A 20882-nucleotide genomic window follows, 5' to 3' on the forward strand; every position below is an offset into this window, starting at 1 on the left:
AAAATAAACTGCTAATGATGTTCTTCATTCATCTAGACTTTTAAAGTTTAATTCCAGTGTAGTTAACATACAGTGTTATATTAGTTTCAGGTGTACAATATAGTTATTCAACAGTTCTATACGTTACTCAGCACTCCTCATGATAAGTGCACTACTTAATCTCCATTACCCATTTCACCCATCCTCACACCCCTCCCCTCTGGTAACCATCAGTGTGTTCTCTATAGTTAGAAGTCTTTCTTGGTTTGTCTTTTTTTTTTCCTTTGCTCATTTTGTTTTGCTTCTTAAATTCCACTTATGAGTGAAATCATATGGTATTTGTCTTTCTCTAACTTATTTCATTTAGCACTATACTCTCTAGATCCATCTATGTTGTTGCAGATTTCATTCTTTTTTATGGCTGAATAATATCCACTGTGTGTGTGTACACACACACACAACTTCTTTATCCATTCATCTAACAATGCACACTTGGATTGCTTCCATAATTTGGCTATAGTAAGAAATGCTGCAATAAATATAAGGGTGCATGTATCACTCTGAATTAGTGTTTTTGTATTTTGGGGGATAAATACCTAAGAGTGTGATCACTGGATCATAGGATAGTTGGGGTTTTTTTGTTTTTTGTTTTGTTTTGTTTTTTTACTTTTTGAGAAACCTCCATACTATTTTCCACAGGGGCTCCACCAGTTTGCATTCTCACCAGCAGTGCACAAAGGTTCCTTTTTCTCCACGTCCTCGCCAACACTGGTTGTTTCTTGTGTTTTTGATTTTAGACATTCTGACAAGTGTGAGGTGGTATTTCACTGTGGTTTTCATTTACATTTCCCTGATGATGAGTGAAATTGAGCACCTTTTCATGTGTCTGTTGGCCAGCTGATGTCATCTTTGGAGAAATATCTATGTATGCTGTCTGCCCATTTGTTAATTGGATTGTTTTTTGAGTGTTGAGTTGTATCAGTTCTTTATGTATTTTGGACACTAATTTCTTATTGGATATGTTCTTTGCAAATATCTTCTCCCATTCAGTATGTTGCCTTTCATCCATATAGGCCTTTAAGGATATTATTTATTTCTCTGGGAAAGACTGCAACAAACTGAATTATGATACGAGGTCAAAGTCTGTTTCCTGACAGACACTGACCATTTGATAATACCAACAACAATGTATGAGAGTAAAGTTTAACACATCTTGCCTAGTATTGAGTGTTATTAATTTTTTAAAATAAATAGAAAAAAGTATTTTCATTACTTTAAGGAATAAGTCTTTTAAGATACTGACTTCGTGTCATGTTGACTATTGTCCTATAACAGAACCATGAAATACTCATGAAGAGTAGTTCAATAAGCTGTATTTTTATTGCTTTTTAAAATTTTTTCATTAAAAAAATACTGTAAAATGGAAAAAAATTCAAATTTTATATAAACATACAAAGAAAAAACCAACAAATCCATTCCTTTACCCCTATCCCACTACCTAGAGATAACCAATGTGAAGAGTTTCCTGAATTCTCTTCTGGACTTTCCTGTATGCAGAGACAGATAAGCAAAACTGACATCTGGTTTGGTTATATAATTACTGAAAGAACAGGAACTACAACTCTACATATATGAAAATAAATGAAATTAATGAAACTTATCTTTTGTTGAGTTCTTCTTAGGTTATATTTTTCTAAATAAGTTTTTTATTGACTCATTTCATTGTCACACAAAGACACAAAATAATAAATTATATGCAAACCAATCATATCTAAAACATAAATGAGTATACTAACAGATCTGAAGAAAACACAAATGCTACAGAGTTAAATTTAAAGACCTTGTAGTGAAGGAGGATAAGACTGAAATGTAAGTTCACATGTTGCTGATTTTACTATTAAGGTGGGCACTCCCTGCAGGCAGTTGGCAAGACAGCACCTGAGCTTCCAGACTACAAATATATCTGGAAGTAATCTGGTAATCTCGATTATCATGCACAAATCCATAACCTGTCCCAAATCAATTAAGTTAGCTACAAGTATATGTGTGTCTATAGATATATATGTAGATATCTCTATGTGTCTGTGTGTCTGTGTGTATATATATATTCTTTTTATTCATTTATAAGAGATCCAGAAAATATGCTTTTTAAAAATTAAACCCATTACATAAAACAATGCCTATTATTTTAAGTAATATTCCTAATATAAATACAAATCCCAATAACTTCATCTTAACCTACTTTACAAGTATTGGATTTATTTAGCTTTCATAAATAAAACCAGCATTCTTTTTCTTGCTAAAACTGTAATACTAACCTAAAAAATTACCAAAAATAAATTATAGAAAAAGAGGAAAAACTAATCCCACTTGTAAATATAAGTAGATATTCCATGCTCTCATAAAGCATATGAATATGAAATTTAGAGAACAAGAAACCCAAAAGGCTGACAAGCTGAAAGAGATGCTTGTTCTCAGTAATAATCAGAAAAATGCAAGTTAATATGAATAGGAGATATAACTTTATATTTAATGAGACTAGCAAGTAGTAGAATTCTAGACATGATCAGGCACTGCTAGCATAAATGCAGACAAGGGCATTCATTCTCAAAAGCAATTGGCAACTTAGATAAATTAGGTTTATGTATACCCAACAAACCATTACTATGTTAAGGAAATTCTCAAACAGTTCAAAGTAATGGAGTTAATATATAGAAAATATCTCATATGAATCTTTTTAAAAAGAAAAAATGACACAATTTGATTTTTGTAAAGAAAGAACACATGTACAGAAAAAATATTTTACAAAGAGAAAAATGGAAGGAGAATTGAAAAGAATGAACATTAAAATAGATAAGTAGATTAAACAAGAGAGCAATGAACAATTATTGCCAAGGTAAATGCAAGTTCAATAAAAAACCCAAGTGTGTATGTTTATGTGTGTATACATAAAATTCTGGAGGGATTCACACTAAATTGTTAGTAGAATTTATCTCTAAATAGTAGGTTTGTGAAAAGGATTGGTGAGAGGAAGGCGTTCTTTCTACCCTTTATCTCTCTCAATATCTTGTGTTTTATATATATACACCTATTCTTTTTTTTATGTATTATGTATTATCTTATTTTATGTATAAGATTTTATGTATTAGAGAGAGAGAGAGAAAGCATGTGTGCATGAGCGAGGTGGAGAGGCAGAGGAAGAGGGACCAAGCAGACTCCCTGCTGAGCAGGAAGCTCAGCATTCTGGGATCATGACCTGAGCCTAAGGCAGACACTTAACAGACTGAGCCACTCAGGCTCCACCACCTACTGTTATCTTAAAGAAATGATTCCTTCTTCTTCTTTATTTTAAGATTATTAAATAATCTTAATTTATTTAATTATAAATTAATTATACAATTAATATATATTATATTTATATGTTTATTAATATTTATTAATAAATAAATATTTGACAGAGAGAAAGTATAAGCAGGGGAGTGGCCGGCAGAGGGAGAGGGAGAAGCAGGCTCCTGGTTGAGCAGGGAGCCTAATGCAGGGCTAAATCCCAGGACCCAGAGATCATGATCTGAGCCGAAGGCAGACGCTTAACCAACTGAGCCATCCAGGCACCCAGAAATCATTTCTTCTGACAAAGATTCTCTTCTCAACCAAACTTCAGTTAGGCTCCTCTGAGCCAGTTTGCTTGACTAAGTCAGATCTTTGGACTTCCATGTCCACCTGCACATCCCCCAATTTTAGCAACAATCATAACTAAATCAGTGTGGCAGGAATCCGTCACCTTCAATATCTCACCACCTTTAACATCTGATCAATTTCCTCACCCCTCCCATACCGCAGGTCACATGTGGTCACCCTGGCAGGCCTTCAGCAAGAATCTTCTCAGTTTAACCATAATCCCCTAATCCTGATGCTTCCTCTTCATAATTTACATCCACCCACTGCCCCAACCCCTTTGGCTATAAATTCCTAATTTTTCTTGTTGTATTCAGAATTGAGCCCAGTTCTATACTGAGGTCTCTTTCCTCATATTTCAGTAGCCCTTGATTAAAATCTGCTTGTACTACCTTAACTATGTCCAGCTCTGGTTTTCTTTAACACTGCTAAATGTAAAATTTAGGCAGTTTCTAAAAATAAAGTCTAAGTTTAACTCTGAATTCTAAGTAAGGATTAAAACTTTCTTTTTTGTAGAAAAATTGGTGGTTTCTAGTCAGTGATTCATGCTCTAAATCTCTTCTCTAATCCATGTTACAGCAAACTTACAAAAACATTTTAAAGATATATACATATATATATATATATATATTTTTTTTTTTTTTAATTTGAGAGGAGAGCATGTGTAGGCATGGAGTGGGAGGGACAGACAGCAAAGGAGACTCCCTGCTGAGCAGGAAGCCGGTGGGGAGCTAATCCCAGGACCCTGGGATCCTCCCCTCAGCCTAAAGCAGACACTTAACTGATAGTCTGAGCCACCCAGGGACCTCTACAAAAACATTTTTAAAAAATCAACATAGATTCCTTAACTAGGGATGTCAAGTTTTATTAAAAAAAGCTTTTATTTAAAAAAAAAAAGCTTTTATTAATAAGTACCTGATTTTCAAACATCATAAAAAATATGTATACAAAAAATCAGGTCAAAATATCAAAGTAACCATTTTTATTCAACCAAATAAACAAGGGAACACAGAGTAGGGAAAATAGAAAAAACTTATTAGACATACATAAAAAATACCTGAGATAAACCATTTAAGCTTTGATGCATACGGACTTTTAATGATCAATAAATTCCTGCTTTCATTTTGAAAAAAAAAGAAAATAAGCCAGGAACATAATTTTTCCTGATAACTCAGGACCAGAACTATAAACACCAATTATTGAACTGTATTGTACAAATATTCAATGTTCAATGTTCTTTGATGTGGAAGTTGGGAGATTCCTACTCCTGGTTCTCTCACTAATCTGTGTGATCTTATTAAAGTTACTTTTCTTACCCTCAGTTTCCTCAACTACACGGGGAGAGTCTAACATTCTGTGATTATATGGAACTGAAGATTATATGGGGAAAACAAAACTAAGTCCTGATCCCAAGACAATGAGTATTTTTTTTAATTTCTACTTATTTGCATTCTGTTAATTTGCATGGGAGACTAATTATATACAATTGAATTAATATCTTCCAAGGCAGTATTACTTTGGCTAATTTTTTTTTTAAATTATCGTTGAATTCAAGATAATAGCCACCTTCCAAAAGATATCCTCACCATCCAGAATAATTATCCTTTTCTCTATAGTTATTAGTGTTTTTTGGTCAGCAGCAAGGCAGGGTTTTTTTCTGTATTATTAGTCAGGGGCTCCTTCTTGCGAATTTGAACTCAATTATAATATCATCATTATTAACACATAATGTTAATACACATACACATACTATGATAGGAGTTAGAATTTAAAAAATAGTAAGGTACAGAGGAAGTTGCTAAAGCTCCAAGAGGACAGGGACTGTCCTCAATGCCTAGAACAGTCACTTGCGTGTAGCAGATGCTCAATAAATGTTTGTTAAATTAACTGAACAGATTCATAAAAAGCAAGTAAACAGTAAGAGATAGCACACCCTAATTGCCAAATGACAAAAGCAAGTACTAAAAAAGTAACAATCAAAACCAAAACCTCTTTGTGTTGAAATAGGACTTAAACTAAGTTTGAATAAAGAATATATAAATCTGAAAGAATACAAATTATGAGGTGGTGGAAGTACATTCCAGAATGACAAAACTTTTGAGCAATAATTAAAAAAAAAAAGTAAACATGACTTATGTGCAAAGCAAGATTAAATAAACTATGTTGGTTTAGAAAGTGTACCTTAACAGGTAGGAAATATAAACATCCTAATCATGGAAGAGATTTGAAACCTACTACAGGCAAAAAGAAAAAAATATCTTGAACACATTATTAATTTTAGAAGCTTGAGAAGCAATATTGTGTAAAATTACCTTGGCCAAGGGAGAGACCAGAGATAAAAATTAAGAAGGTCCCTACTGCAGTCATCCAGGTATGAGGTGATGGGGATCTGAACTAGGTTAACAATAGTATTAAGAATTAAATGATTAAAAGTGGATTTAAAATATTAAATCAAGTTTACAAAACCAGATGCATAGCTGGGAAAGTGAGGACACAAGAGTGAAACACTGACTCAAAGCTAAATCTGGGTTTCTTTCTAGAAAGGGTAAATTAGGAGCTGAGTATGGGGAGGAGAGGCAACTTGGGAGAAGGAATTTAGAAAGGCTGCATGAGTTTCAAGTCATAGCAGGTCATCCAGGTGATATTAGCAAGAAATCAGACATGCAGAATTGTAACTGTGGAAAAAGATCAGGACTACCTAGAAATGTAATTTTATAAGGCAGCTATCTATACAAAAAGAATCAACTAGTAACCCAAAAGAGAGAAAGAGAACAAAGAAACTGAGAAGGAAGAAAATGAGACTAGTAAAAAACCAAAGGTACTAAATGTGGTCTGTACAGAGAAATTAACAGTGAAATGAGAGAGAACAAGATAGGATGACAGTACTAACAGATAAGAGAGCTGAGAAAGGGGTTTCTTTTGTTGTCACTATTGGTTTTGTTGGTTTTTACATGGGAAAAACTAAAATGGCATTGCCACAGTAATACACCATGGCATAATGGACTCAGGTCTATCTAAAGTTGAGAATCATCACTTGGTTATAAGCTCCATGTGACATGGAACTATATCTGCTTGTTTTCCACTGTTATCCGTAATGTATTTTCTATGAGGCTTTGGCAACTTTGGTATTTCCATACTTTAGCCTTTTTTGTGCTCATTCTCACTTACTTGGCTAGCTATAAGGACCTCGGAAACTAAACTTCAATTTTTGATGAAAAGAAGCAAGCTTAGGGATTAAAAAGGCAGAATTTTAAATTATGGAAAACTACGGCATTTCTATTCTATTAAAGTAATAGAGCTTTAAAAAGTTTAAAATCACAATATATTAGTAATGCAACTATAAACAAAATTGGAAAAGTAGAACAAAGTAATGAAAACCACACAGTTAATTTAAAGCCAGATTTATCCTCACAGAAAATAATATTCAATTCGTTATCTATTTAGAAGGAATAAGAAACATATATAAAATTTGAAGGCATGAGTTTCAGAAAAGAAAAAAAAAAATGTTATCTGACCCTGTTGACTATAAAGGCTTTTCAGGACATGATGCCAAAGACATTTCCTGGCAGTCAGTGTTTCAACACACAAAGGGAGAAGAAAACAAGCCTACACTCACAACTACCAAAGCCCAAGCACCATTTGCTACAGCTAACATCAAGCTGCAATTATGAAGCCAGTGGCATCCCTAAAATGAGCTCTGTCAGAATGACGTGGCAGGGCCTAGGCAATGCTCTACACAACAGAATAGAGATACTACTTGCTCTCAAAGTCTCCTTCCAGGAGTAGCCATAAGGCAGAACTAGCTAGCAGCAAGAGGGACAGATACACTGCTCCCCTACATACCGCCATATATCATACACTCACAAAATATGACAAACACTGTAAATATCAAAGATATCTGAGACACAAGACCTGCCGTTACGGCCACAATTTACCTGAGAGATAGGATATACATATTCAAAACACATATATTTAATAAATATTCAGTAACAATGTAGCCTCATATATGATTTAAGAACCATTTATTAAGGTGCCAGTAACTGCTAGACCTTAGAGAGATAAAAATGCCCTTAAGTGACTCAGAACCTAGTGAGCAAACAAATATGGAAAGTACGAGATGGGTGGTATAACTAAGACAAAGAAGTTCCCACCACTAATCCTCTCTTAACCAAACCTCTGGATTAACCAGTATTCTTCAGTCCCTTTGTAAAACACTGCCCAATGCCCTGGCACATTAAATATTCACAGCTGGAGTATGCTCTTCTTTATAGTTCACCCATCCACTGCGGTTATCTCAGTCAAGTTGTATAAGCTCACCAAGAGTCAACTTGGTTTCCTCCCAAACCTGTTTATGTCAATTGCACTTGTTGCTTTGATTAGATAATTCAATTAAATATTACATAAAGCAATAAAACACAGGTATGAAAAGAAAGACTAAGTTAAATGCTTTGGAAAGACAAGACAACAAAGACCTACAAAAAATACAGCTGTCACATGTTGGTGACACAACTGTAAAAGACTAGGGAAAAGTCATAAAAATCCATGATTCTACACTGTATACTCAAGGAAAACCAAAACTAGAGATCACAAGCCATGCATTAGTTTTTAGCATTAGCAATCACAAAACAATTACATGTAGTTTATTCAAGAAAGACAACACACAATTCTAATCAACATTCTAAAAAAAAAAAAAAGCAAAGAGCAGGTGGGCTTGGTCTTACAGTGGCAAATGAGTATACATTTATGTATTTTTAACTTAAGTGACTTGGTATCATTTCAACCAGGATTAACTGCCCAACCACTGGTCAGGATAGTGTCAGTCTTATACATACAAGCTTTTGGGGGAGCATGAGCATGATTATGTCTGGAGGTCAGAGAGGTTTTCCCCAAAGAAGAGAAACTGAATCTTGCTTGGAAGAGGATAAGAAATCACCAGGCAGACAAGTGAGGGAAAAATACCCCAACTCTACACTGACTGACAAGCATGAGAGAACAAGAAAAATGTCAAAATACTTCCTTCCATTTACCATGTCCAGGCCTATCACTCAAACTTTTCTTATGGCAAATTATTTATCCTCTCTCATCCACGAATTAGGGAATGAGTAGTAATACCTCCCACAAAGAATTTTGCAAAGAATAAAATAGATTACACATATGAAGTACTCTGCACTGTACCCAGCACAGGCTAAGAGGCCAACAATAACAAAAAGCTATTATTATTTTTGGAGGATAAAGAAGAAAGGAAGGGAAACAAGATAAGTATCAGGTTCAAGTACTGGGACCATGGTCCATCTTCCCCAACTAATCTAAAATTCAGTAAGTGTACTGACCCAGATCTCTAGGCTCCTCCTTGTTCCCTTTTAGCTTTATATGAATCCACATTCCTCGGGAGCAGGTTTTGGTTGTGTATATAATTTAGGCTCCTTTGCTGACTCCTTAACCTTCTCATTGAGGAAATACAAACAACAAAAAAAATAAGAACAAGTCCCAGACTGGGCTGTAATTTTCCATTAGGTGAACCTGCTATCACTCTTGTGGAATCTGACATCTTGTTTTTTTCTCCCAACTAGATATGCTGGTATTGGATCCAATTTCTGTCCCATGTAAATGAGTGCTAATGGAACCTGTATGTAACGCTCCCCCCGCCCTTTCCTTGAATCTCTGTAGTGCAGTTATGCCAAGAACCTATTCGCCACACCCAAAATACCTCTTCCACCCAACCCTATCCAATATTTCCCAAAGCTCTTCTTAATTCCAGGGCTTCTACTCCTTTACTTTTCTCCCAATCTTATCTACAAAAAAATAAAATCTTATTTTTCCTTGTGCCATACTGCTTTTAGCCAACTCTAACAATAAATTTTCCTCATTTATCAATATTTTCTAATATTCCATCATCCTTTTCAGATAAGGTACTTTTGTAATGAAAGTTACACAGAATGAAGTCTGTCAAAGAAAGTGACTTTATTTCTTCAAACACCTTAATGCATAACAGTAAATACAGAGTTGACATATTATTTTGTCCAAATAGAATATGTAGGCTGAGGGATCCCTGGGTGGCGCAGCGGTCTGGCGCCTGCCTTTGGCCCAGGGCGCGATCCTGGAGACCCGGGATCGAATCCCACGTCGGGCTCCCGGTGCATGGAGCCTGCTTCTCCCTCTGCCTGTGTCTCTGCCTCTCTCTCTCTCTCTGTGTGTGACTATCATAAATAAATAAAAATTAAAAAAAAAAAAAGAATATGTAGGCTGAGAATGACCTAATAACCGAAGCACTACACAAAAGCTGATATATGGTCAATAAACACTAACTATATTTTAAAAAAACAATACACATACACACAGAGAACTTAATTAGGCTACTCGCAGGACAAGCTGAAAAAGATCCAAATTTGCAGACTTTCTTAAAGAAATAAACATCTTATATTAGTATTCCCTACACAAAAATAAAATTATTAAAAGAAACTAGAGTGACACAATGTTAAACACTTTTGAGGAACATAAATTGTTGAAGACTTTCCTGAGTCCCTTAAAATACAGTAATTTCACTAAATTGTTCTGCTTGAAGAAAAGTTTAAAATATGAGAAGAATTTATATTATGACAGCTACTCAAAGCATAATTAATCATCTCAATATTGCAATCCACTTGGCTACTTCAGATCAGAAGCAGAAGCTACACAGGGTGAGGGACTGATAAAAGGATATGATGTGATATGGAGAACAATGCCCGGGCCAGAGTAGCAGGACTCTTGGGTTCTAAACTAAATCTCCGCCAACTCACAAGACAACTTACTTCATCTCTCTCTGTGGCCCCACTGATAAAACAAAGGATGAAGACTACTGAAGATCTAAGGTCCCTCAAGAGGTAAAATATTCTTAGTCTAATGAAGAGAACAGAAAATTGAGAGTAGAGATATGGGGGGGGGGTGCCAAAAAAGGGTGCTGGGGGGAGGGTGTTGGTGCCCTAGAATTCTACAATTATAAGTGCTAAAATGAAGACTACAGATAAAATGGGCACTAAGGAGGGCACTTGATGGGATGAGCACTGGGTGTTATTACTATATGCTGGCAAATTGAATTTAAATATTTCAAAAACAAACAAACAAACAAAAATACATGCTCTAGGAATTAAGAACAGTTCATGTGAGCAGTTTCTCCCTCCTGCTTCTGTCTGCTCCCGCTAACTCTCTGCTCGGTCTCTTCTTTTCTTCTACCTCCTTCCCCAGCTTCTCTCTTGCCTCAGATTTCTCTCTTGAACTCCAAAGTATCCTCTATTCCTATCCCCAGTCCTCAATGTTTACAAGTTATTATCACCTATTACTCTACACCTCTCTGGCCTGTCCCTTACTTCCAATACTGTCAGTTTATTGTCTTTAAACCACTAAGAGCAGGGCAAAGAGAGTCGAAGTAGCCATTATATGCCAAATGGATCCCTTAAACTAGATCTTGGTTTCTAAAATTTAATTTAAATAAATAACACAGTTAAGAGCATTCTCTCCATAGAAATCTCAACCAGCAAGAGCAAACCTATTATGGGTCACATACTTTGCATACTTGATCTTTTTAAAATTACAACTACTCTTGTTCCGTGAGTATATTAGAATTCACAATTGACAAAGATGAGGCCTCAAGAAATTATATACTGGAAATGAGGAGTTAAGACTCATACTTTCCACAGCCACATTATGATTGGCAATAGATTGTGTTGTCAAATAGACCACCAAAGCAAGAAACTCTAAGGATCCCAAGGGCAAGTTTATTTCTAATGGCCCAGAACTGAAACCTAGACACCATTAAAAACACTCATAAACCAATCAAAAAGTATGGCTAAAATCAAGAAGAGAATAAGCTTTTGACAAAGGGAAATTATTCCAGATTATTTGGACTTTCAAACAACTTTCAAAGGCCGATTAGTAAAAGGGTTTGTTTGTTTTAAATTCTGCTTAAGTTACCAAGATTTTGGAGAAAAGTTATAGTCTCCTCTCCTACCACCGAAACTCAGAAGAAGACTTAGAAGGTAAATAAAGTTTGGGGCTAAATTAGGATCTCTCTTAATAAAGAAACACTATCAATGATATTTCTCCACAATTACTGCACTATGCCTGTCCATTTTTGAAAGTAAGAGAATTCAGTTTCCAGTAACCGTGTCCTGAATTAACGCTTCTACTGAAAGCAGCTAAAAATTCTGGACATTTATACACCCATCTAAAAGGCAAAGCTGATAAGAAGTAAGAAATTATTTGGCCAAAGCTGAAGGGAAAATGAAAACTTAGTTAAGAAAACAAATGCCACTTTTGCCCTTTGGGTATGGCCAAATGGAACAAACCTTCAGCCTTACAGGACCCCAAGGGCAAAAATCAAAGACCAGAACCATCCAGTGTGAAAAGTCTAACAGGTGACATGCCTCACATTTAGCTAAGACCCTAAGGAGCTTATACCTTCAAGGCAAAGGTGAAGTACCCTGGTTCTCAACTGTATTTGGAACCAAAATTTGCATCAGCAGGGTGGTCAAGCAACTCAAGCAATGAATTTATTTTAAATGGTATTCTGGATTGGTAATGCCTCCAAAAACCTACCAGAAGCAAACACAAAGAACTTCTGAAGAAGATACCTTTATTTGAGACCTCAGATTAGTCTTACACTTTTTCAAGGACCACAAGCAGCACACAAAGATAACCATGCATACAAAGAAACAAATCATCACGAACAAGTACCAGCAAAAACAAAAGATCACAGAAAGGTACCTTCAAGACCTCAGAAATAGGAAATACAGAGATACCAACTATAAAATAACTATACTTACTAGGTTTAAATAATAAAAGATGACTTGGGGTGCCTGGGTGGTTCAGTCAGTTAAGCAACTGACCTTGGTTTCGGCTCAGATCATGATCTCAGGGTCCTGAGATAAGCCCCATGTCAGGCCCCATACTTGGCACAGAGTCCGCTTGAAATTCCTTTCCCCTTCCCCTCCCCTCATCCCCATACACACACTCTCTCTCTCTAAAATAATAAATAAAATAAAATAAAATAAAATAAAACCTGAAAATATCTTCAGGGAACAGGAAACTATTAAGAAAAGATCCAGTAGATTCAAAAAGGAACCAAACTGAACTTCAATAACAATCAAAATTAGAAATTCATTGGCTGGCTTTAAAAGATTCAACTGAAGAGAAAATTAATAGACTGGAAGATAAATCAGAATAAACAGATAAAGAATGTCTAAGATACATGTAACCAGACACCCAAAAGAAAAGGGAGTTAGGAGCAGAAATCTAAAAAGATAATGACTGAGGATTTTGCAGATTTTTCAAGGAGCCTAACAATGTTACAAACAAACAAACAAACAAAAACTATATCCTGATAATCAGAATAAAACTAAAGAACACCAAAGTCAATATAAAACATTAAATGTAGCCAATAAAATAAGCTAGACAACAGAACAGAGTAAAATATCCGTATCTGTTGTTTCAAATAAAAAGAAAAATGATAAGCATTAGTGTGACTGATTATCTTAGAAAGTTCTACGATAAAGCAAGATAATATATCTGAAAGGGCTTAAAAAAATGTAAAGGTATCTGGAGACTTAAGTGATAGCTTGTATAAAACCTATTTTATTCTTGGTCATTCACCCTTTCCGTGGGGCCTCACTTTACCTACAAAAGAAAGTTGCAGCTGAATTGTTTCCAAAGTTCATTCTAGCTCAAAGATTATTCTATCATTATCTCTCTCAGTCAGAGGGAGGTGAATCAAATTATAATATTCTACTGGCTAAAAATAATATGCTAGCTATCATCAGAAAGAATAATAGAAATTATATCCCAAATTCTATAAAAAGCCATCCATATCTGGAATACTAATACATGTGTTAAAATCATCACACTATACATGTAAAATCAGAAATGAACAACTAAAGCAGTGGTTCTCAATCCTTGCTGCATATGAGGACTACCAGGGAGCTCAAAAAAATACTAATACCCAGGGCCCTAAATCCTAAGATTCTGATTTAATTGGTCTGAGGTAGAGCCCAGGGAATGGGTTATTTTAAAAGTTTCCCCAGATTAAAATTGAGCTAAAGCTGAGAAATATCCTGTGTACAAAATTATACCATACCACAGTGGAGTTCACCCGCTCCAAGTTTAAAGGATGTTGTTTAAAGAGCTGAATAAAACCAAAGATCAGTTTTATAAAGTAGTTAGTAAATATACAGGATTTGTTACCCAAGACATCATGCAATGTTAAGATAAACACCCTCAGAAAAATCTACACAAATTCCAAGATAACAGATGCATATTAAATTATAAGGAAAGGAAATAGAATTGAAGTATACAATCAATGTCGTGAGGCTGACGGTAAAGGCAACAATTCACTCCTATGAAACACCCTTTAGCACCACCATCAGACCTGGAATATTAGACTGCCTGGTCCAGGATGGCACTTACATGCTCTAGCCTTAGAAGAGCTCTAAAGATCATGCTTTTTTCTCTGGAGACAAGGACATAAAAAAGAATGCAAATTTAACATCATGTTTTTTATACCATTTATCCATTCAGCACTTTTGTGTTGTGCCAGCCCTCTCTGAGGTATTTTAAAACATCTCATTTAATTCTCACAAGGTAGTTTATTATCTTCACCTTATACATGAGAAAACGAAGGTTCTCAAAGGTCAGAATTTGCTTGCCACTTTTGCCATAGAGTAAAATAGTAAGTCTTAGAGAAAAGATTGAAACCAGGTCTATGCCACATTCTCCCTCACCATAATTGTAAATAATATCACAAAATAAACTGTCATTTTAAGTGCTGTATCCATCTAAACGCTAAGTAAATCTTAACAGTCCTTTGCAGCTACTCAGTCAAAATAATTTTGAATCATACTTGACTCCTCTTTTCCGCACATTCTATTATTCTTCAGCATATCTTGTTGGTTTCTTTTTTTTTTTTTAAGATTTTATTTATTTATTCATGAGACACACACACACACACACACACACACACAGAGGCAGAGACACAGGCAGAGGGAGAAGCAGGCTCCATGCAGGGAGCCCGATGTGGGACTCGATCCTGGGTCTCCAGGATCAGGCCCTGGGCTGAAGGCGGTGCTAAACCGCTGAGCCACCAGGGCTGCCCCATCTTGTTGGTTTCTATCTTCAAAAATGTACTTGGGGGATCCCTGGGTGGCGCAGCGGTTTGGCGCCTGCCTTTGGCCCAGGGCGCGATCCTGGAGACCCGGGATCGAATCCCACATCGGGCTCCCTGCATGGAGCCTGCTTCTCCCTCTGCCTATGTCTCTGCCTCTCTCTCTCTCTCTGTGTGACTATCATGAATAAATAAATAAAATCTTTAAAAAAAAATAAAAATGTACTTGGAATCCATTATATCTTGAAAATGTATCAAAATATATATTCATCTATTCCATCACTACCACCTTAGTACATCTCCAGCCTGGATGATTAAAATAGCCCCCTAACTAGACTCCCTAATTCATGTACTCTTGTCTTCCCTCTAAGTGTATTCTAAATCCTTGTAAAGGGTTCCTTTTAAAGATGGTATTGCTCTTTTGCTCAAAACATTTCAACAGTTGCCCATCTGGCAAAGGTAAAATCAAGGATCCTTACAATGGGCAAGACCCAGTATCTCTGTCATTTCTTCCATGCTTCTTCTCTTTAGCCACATGTGCCTCATTATTCCTCAAACATTGTAAGTATGCTCCCTTCCCACTACTGTTCTCTCAGGGCCTAGAACATTCTTTCCTTACTTTCTTTCACCTTTTCAAGTCTTGCTCAAATGGCATCTCATCAGTTAAGCCCCAGTCCATCCTCTCAAGCATTTCATATCCAACTTATACCATGTTATCATGGTGCTCGCTACCATCCAATACATTGTATATATAGGTATGTTGTCTGCCTTCCTCCAGAATTTAAGCTGCATGAAAGTAGGCCCTATTTTAATCACTCTTGTGTCTCAAGTGCCTAGAACAGGAGATGACATAAAGCAGGTGATTGAAAAACCTGTTTAATGAAAATATGAATCAGTAATGCCAAAATACAGATTAATAAACACTGTGGTAGACAGTCTCTGTGCCACATGCCCTAAGCTACTCAATCATATCATCTTTTCACACACTTTTAGCATTTCCAAGTAAATGGCAGAGCCCCCGCCCTCCCCCCCCCCCCGCCACTACACACGCACTCAAAATCTAAGGGCAATAAATTTTATTTATTCATATGCCGGCTCTCTGTTAAGTCGGTAGTTTCAAATTAAGTTCTCATTACCTTATAAAGTTCTTTCTTCCTGCTATTCTCCCCATTCACTGCTAGCTCTCCTCTTCAATGCTATTCTAAGAAAATTTAAGCCCCCAAAGCTATAAATATTGATTTTTCTGCATCTTGCTTGTTTTATCACTCCTTCACTGCATGCTCTTTTGAGGTCATCTAGCTCAATGTCTCACATATAGAAAATTATCTCAAATGTTATGGTTAGTATTCCAACTCTACTTCCTTTCACAAATATAAAGCTCAGTAATAATCCTAACCATTCTTTTCCCATAAATTACCTATTTTCATCTGAATGGTGGTAATGAGGCGGGAGAGAGATTATCAAAAATAAAGAGAATTCTATATTAACCAAGATGGGCAAAGGGTGAGGGTAGGAGGGGAATGACAAGTCTGTGGCACAACATAGCTGGTTCCTTCCTCCCAAGACCTGAAGAAGGGAGGAAGTGGTAAAGGCAGGCCAGGTAGATGAAAACTTGGATTGGCTTGCACAACTCTGCCCTGGCAACCTGAAAGAGCAGGACCGACAGGTTCCTGAAGGGAGAAATTAGACAATCTTAAACGTATTTTTGTTGACTTTGGTGTTAATGGCTTGAGAAGAGATTAAAAAATCAAAAGGGGCACACTAACTGATCCAAATTTCATCATCATTCATTCAACTCTTACTTCCCATCATTTTTTTCTAGGAAAATTCCAATGGCAAAAGAAAAATGAAAGGAGATGTTCATATTTAATGATGTTGATGAAATGATTTTAAAAATATATTTTAAATTGTGAGATTCCTGCAAACTCTCTCCACCAAAATACAAAAGCAGAACAAAAATACATGATATTTGTCTGTCTAGAAAATATGACACATTTTTAATGTTTAACGTTCCTCCACAGATGCTTAAGTTAACCTGAGCGCAAACCAAATATACTGTAAAAATGTAGTGCCTTCAAGGTGATGAGCACCAATGGGAAACCTACTTGAACTTTAACATTTGCCATAAATAACCCGGGAAGTAGCGTGCCCACATGCCTGTGTGTGTGTTTAAAACTGAAGAGTAGGGATGCCTGGGTGGCTCAACGGTTGAGCGTCTGCCTTTGGCCCAGGGCCTGATCCTGGATTCCGGGGATCGAGTCCGGGGATAGGGCTCCTTGCATGCAGCCTGCTTCTCTCCCCGCTGCTGTGTCTCAGCCTCTCTTTCTGTGTCTCTCGTGAATAAATAAATAAATAAATAAAATCTTAAAGAAAAAATAAAACTGAAGAGTGACTACAATTAATACCACAGGTAAACTGAAAAGTTAAAATGGAGGAGTGGATGAGGAGCACTGGGAGATCTGACAAGGGGTGAGAGGAGCTGGAAATTCCCAAACCTCTACAAGTAAGAAGAATTATCTTGCTTTTGACCGAATTAGTGTGACTCACCTTCCCTAAACTGGAAATTAAAATTTAAGCAGTCACATACAAAAATCATTCTTCACACCTGAATAATGTCAAAAATTAAAGCCTACCTTTCACACTTTTTTGAAGTCTGAAATCCACAAGCCCATTTACAGAACACATTACTAATAAAGTGAATTACTAATAAATTAGAAAAGGCAGGTAAGTCTGCTTGTTATTTATAAATATATAATATTTATATATTATGGTCACATTTATTTTGAGAAAAATTACAAATATCATAGACTAGATACTGAAGTACCTAACAGTAGAAATAAAAAAGCTGCCAAAGAATATAAACATACAATTGTAGAAATAAAGAAAGAGAAAAAATTTTAATAACTATGGGTCATTGCCTTGATTCATTCAACTCCTCCCAGAGGCCTTCCTTAACGACCACATCTAAAATAAAATAGCTGCCCTATCGCACTCTATTTCCTGTGCCTGATTTATTTTTCTTTTTTTTTTTTTTTTTTTTTTTTTTTTTCTGATTTATTTTTCTCATCCAAGTTGCCACTAGGTTCAGTATATTATACACTTGCATTTGCTGACTTTGCCTGCCTACTAAAATGTAAGCTCTATGAGGGCAGAGTTGCTGTCAGTTTTGTTAATACCAGGGCCTAGAGGCACACAGCTGGCGCTCAATAAATGTACTGAATAAATAAAAGATGAAACAAGTTCGGAGAGGCCAAAGGATTTCCTCAAGGTCAGTGCTAGCAGCAAGCGCTGCGATTAGGTACTGTAAGTCGGTCTACTCCCTCTTTCCACAGCCACTTCCACTACGCCAAAACACCCTGTTCCAGCACATGATTCTATTTAACAGATTTCTCCTTTTTTTTAAGTGCCAAAGAAAATACACGTTACCAAAAAAAGTGACACACTGGGTAGCGTTTTAACTTCAAGTGTTTCACCAACCAAAACTATACTCAGATTTCCTAAGCACACAGGATTAGCCAGTAAAACAGAAAGGCAGAGCTACTACTCAGTTAAGTTCCTTGTGAAATTGGTGCATGCCTTGGTAGTTTTAAGAACGAGCCACTGAAACCCACTTAGCAATTCAGAAGGGCCAGTAAACTATCAGCCTCACTTTCTGCTAAGAGCCCACAACAGCTCCTTCCTGGATATACTTTATCTCGCAGATTATGCAAGGGAAATGTAACCAACTTTAGAGTCCCTCTTAGTTCCTTTCAAGGTACAAGCCAATCTCACTAAGCACTGGACATAAAATTAACCCTTGGCAAGTTTCAGATTCCGAGGACAGGAAACCATCCCCGAACCATCACCTGACTGTGATCATCTGGGTCCTTCCATCGAAATCCGTGAACCTGAAATACCTAAAAGGAACGCGGGAGGAGGTAAGGAAGAGGAGAGAGAAAAACATTTCCATACATCCAAAAAGGACCTGATATTCCTATTGATACTTTGGCCCAACATGAGCACCTCGCCTCAAGTCAAGGCCCCACGGACACGACTCGGTGCTGTCTTCATCACCTTCTTTCCAGAGACAGGAGCCAACTACCAATACCTTTCGCAAGGAACATCGCTAGACCTAGGATGGGACTCACTGGGGCAGAGGATGATTTGCTCGACGTCTCTCAGAAACTACTGTCAGCCCAATTAGTAAACCGAAAGGGACGACCTGAAATGTGGGACGGCGAGAGAGTTGAAAGGAGACGGAGTTAAGAGTGAGAAGGAGCAGACGGAAAGGAGCGGGGAGGGTAAACAACGCATCGAGGGCGGGAATGGGACGCCGGTCGAGGAAGTGGGGTCAGCGAAAGGCAAAGGTGAAGGGGGTAAAGGGGCGCGGTGGTGGGTGGGCTGGGCGGGAGGCAAAGGGGGAGGGGACGAGCGGGGGGGGAGGGGAGGGGGGAAGGGGGAAGGGTCCTGGGCGGGGCGGAAGGCAGCGAAGAGGCGGGATGAGGAGGGCCAGGCCGGGAGGGTCTTTACCTGCAGCTCCGCCCGCTCCACCTCCCACTGGGCTCTCTCCACCTCGAAGCGGGCCCACTCGTGCTGCAGGAAGTGCAGGATCCCGGGGAGGCTGTACTGGGCTCGCGCCGCCCCCGCCGCAGCCGCCCCGTCGCCAGCCGCGGCAGCCTCCGCCAGAGGCCCGAGACTCTTGGCACCGCCGGCGCCCGGGTGGTTGTTGCTGAAGAAGACGCCGGGACCCGCCTGCTCGTCCATGGCGGCCGCAGGAACCCCGGGAGCTGCCCAGGCGCCCAGCAGCGGAGGCAACGGCGGCGGCCAGCAGCGCCTCCTCCTGCCTCCGCCGCTCCCCGCCCACACCCCAGTCAGCAGGGAGCAGCCGCCTGGGCGCGGGGGCCGGCCGAGCCCGGGACGGGCCGGGAAATGGGTCAACTGCGGCGCGCGGGAGGCCCGGGGCTTGCTGGGAAATGTAGTCGCGGGGCGTGGCGGCGGCGAGCGCGGCGGCGGCGGCGGCGGCGGCGGCGGCGGCGGCCTGTGGGGCTGCCCGCGGCTGGGGCGCGGCCGCAGCCCCGCCCCCCCGGGTCCGCCGGGTCCGCCCCTGCGCGCGGCGGGGGGGCAGGGGGGGCAGGGGGGGCGCCCGCCGGCCCGGAGCGCGCGGGTTTCCTCGCCAGTCCCCCCGCCTCCTCGCACGCGGAAGTTCTCAGGCGGCGCGCCCTGTTGCACACACACACACACACGCACACACGGAAGTTGTCGCGCCAAGATACCAGGCTGAGCTGCCCATCTCTCGGGGCTTCCTGGTGGTTCTGCTGAGGAGCAGGCTCGGCGCGGGGCGGGGCTCGGAGGTCCGGCCGCTGGACCGGGGATCGCCCGCTAGCTGGGCTCCGCTCCCCGTGGCTGCGGCCACTCCTCGAGTCTGGATGCCTGCTTACCGCTGTCGCTCCTCTTTCGTTTTCTCTCGGGGGTTCAGACCTGTTGCCTGCTCAGTTTCCACGAATAAGAACTCTAACCACCCCTCTCTCCTGCACCCCCCCACCCCCTTCCAGCTTCTATATTCTGGGTGGCCGGCGCCTCGCCTCTGAAGCCCTGCTCGGCCGCAGTCCCCTTCTCCTGCAGTCTTGCAACAGTCCTGACCCCGGAAAGCTTCCCCTGCCCAAGGCTGTTGTTTCCGTCTCCTTTCGCCTACCTTTTCCCGCGCAGTTCTTACTCAGTCCAACTCAGTAGATATTTGGTTGTCGGTTATTTCTGTCACTGTGGATGTAGAGGTCAATGACACGGTTCCTGTCGTTCAAAGGGAGGTTGCCAGGCACCTGATCAATTCTCACAGTGCTTTAAGATCAACGCTCCCCGCTCCCCGAGAGAACAAAGTCCCCTTCTCTTCTCTGCAACAGTCCTAGGTATCCAGGCGCTTCTCCCTTTTCACTTGTCCCGGTTCCAGGTTCTCCCCTGGTTCACCGGCTTAGCCCCACCAAAGGTGCACCAAAGTCCCTTCAAGGGTTTCTCTGTTAAGTGTTATCCTCCGAAGCCCCTGAAATTATGTCACGATGAGTTCACGCTGCAAACACAATGAAAGGAAGGCGCCTGGAAAAATTGAACACATAATGAAATGAAGCCC

The 20882-nt window shown here is 39.2% G+C and overlaps 1 protein-coding gene across 3 annotated transcripts in view; it reads right to left on the reverse strand.

Annotated features, from left to right (window-relative positions):
• Positions 1 to 20829, reverse strand: part of STRN (striatin) — a 105787-nt gene extending 84958 nt beyond the window's left edge. Inside the window, exon 1 of one of the 3 annotated variants that reach the window (XM_025454186.3) lies at positions 20454 to 20829. Coding sequence is in view for 2 of the 3 variants with exons in the window: in XM_025454184.3 (XP_025309969.1) it covers positions 19292 to 19525 (234 nt within the window). In the remaining variant the exon portion in view is untranslated. Of the gene's footprint in view, positions 1 to 19291; positions 19675 to 20453 lie in introns of those variants that run through there. The other 2 variants (XM_025454184.3, XM_025454185.3) reach the window with 2 other exon arrangements.
• Between the last annotated feature and the right edge of the window lie 53 nt (positions 20830 to 20882).

Source organism: Canis lupus, chromosome 17, assembly GCF_003254725.2.
Source record: "Canis lupus dingo isolate Sandy chromosome 17, ASM325472v2, whole genome shotgun sequence".
Taxonomy (NCBI): Eukaryota; Metazoa; Chordata; class Mammalia; order Carnivora; family Canidae; genus Canis; species Canis lupus.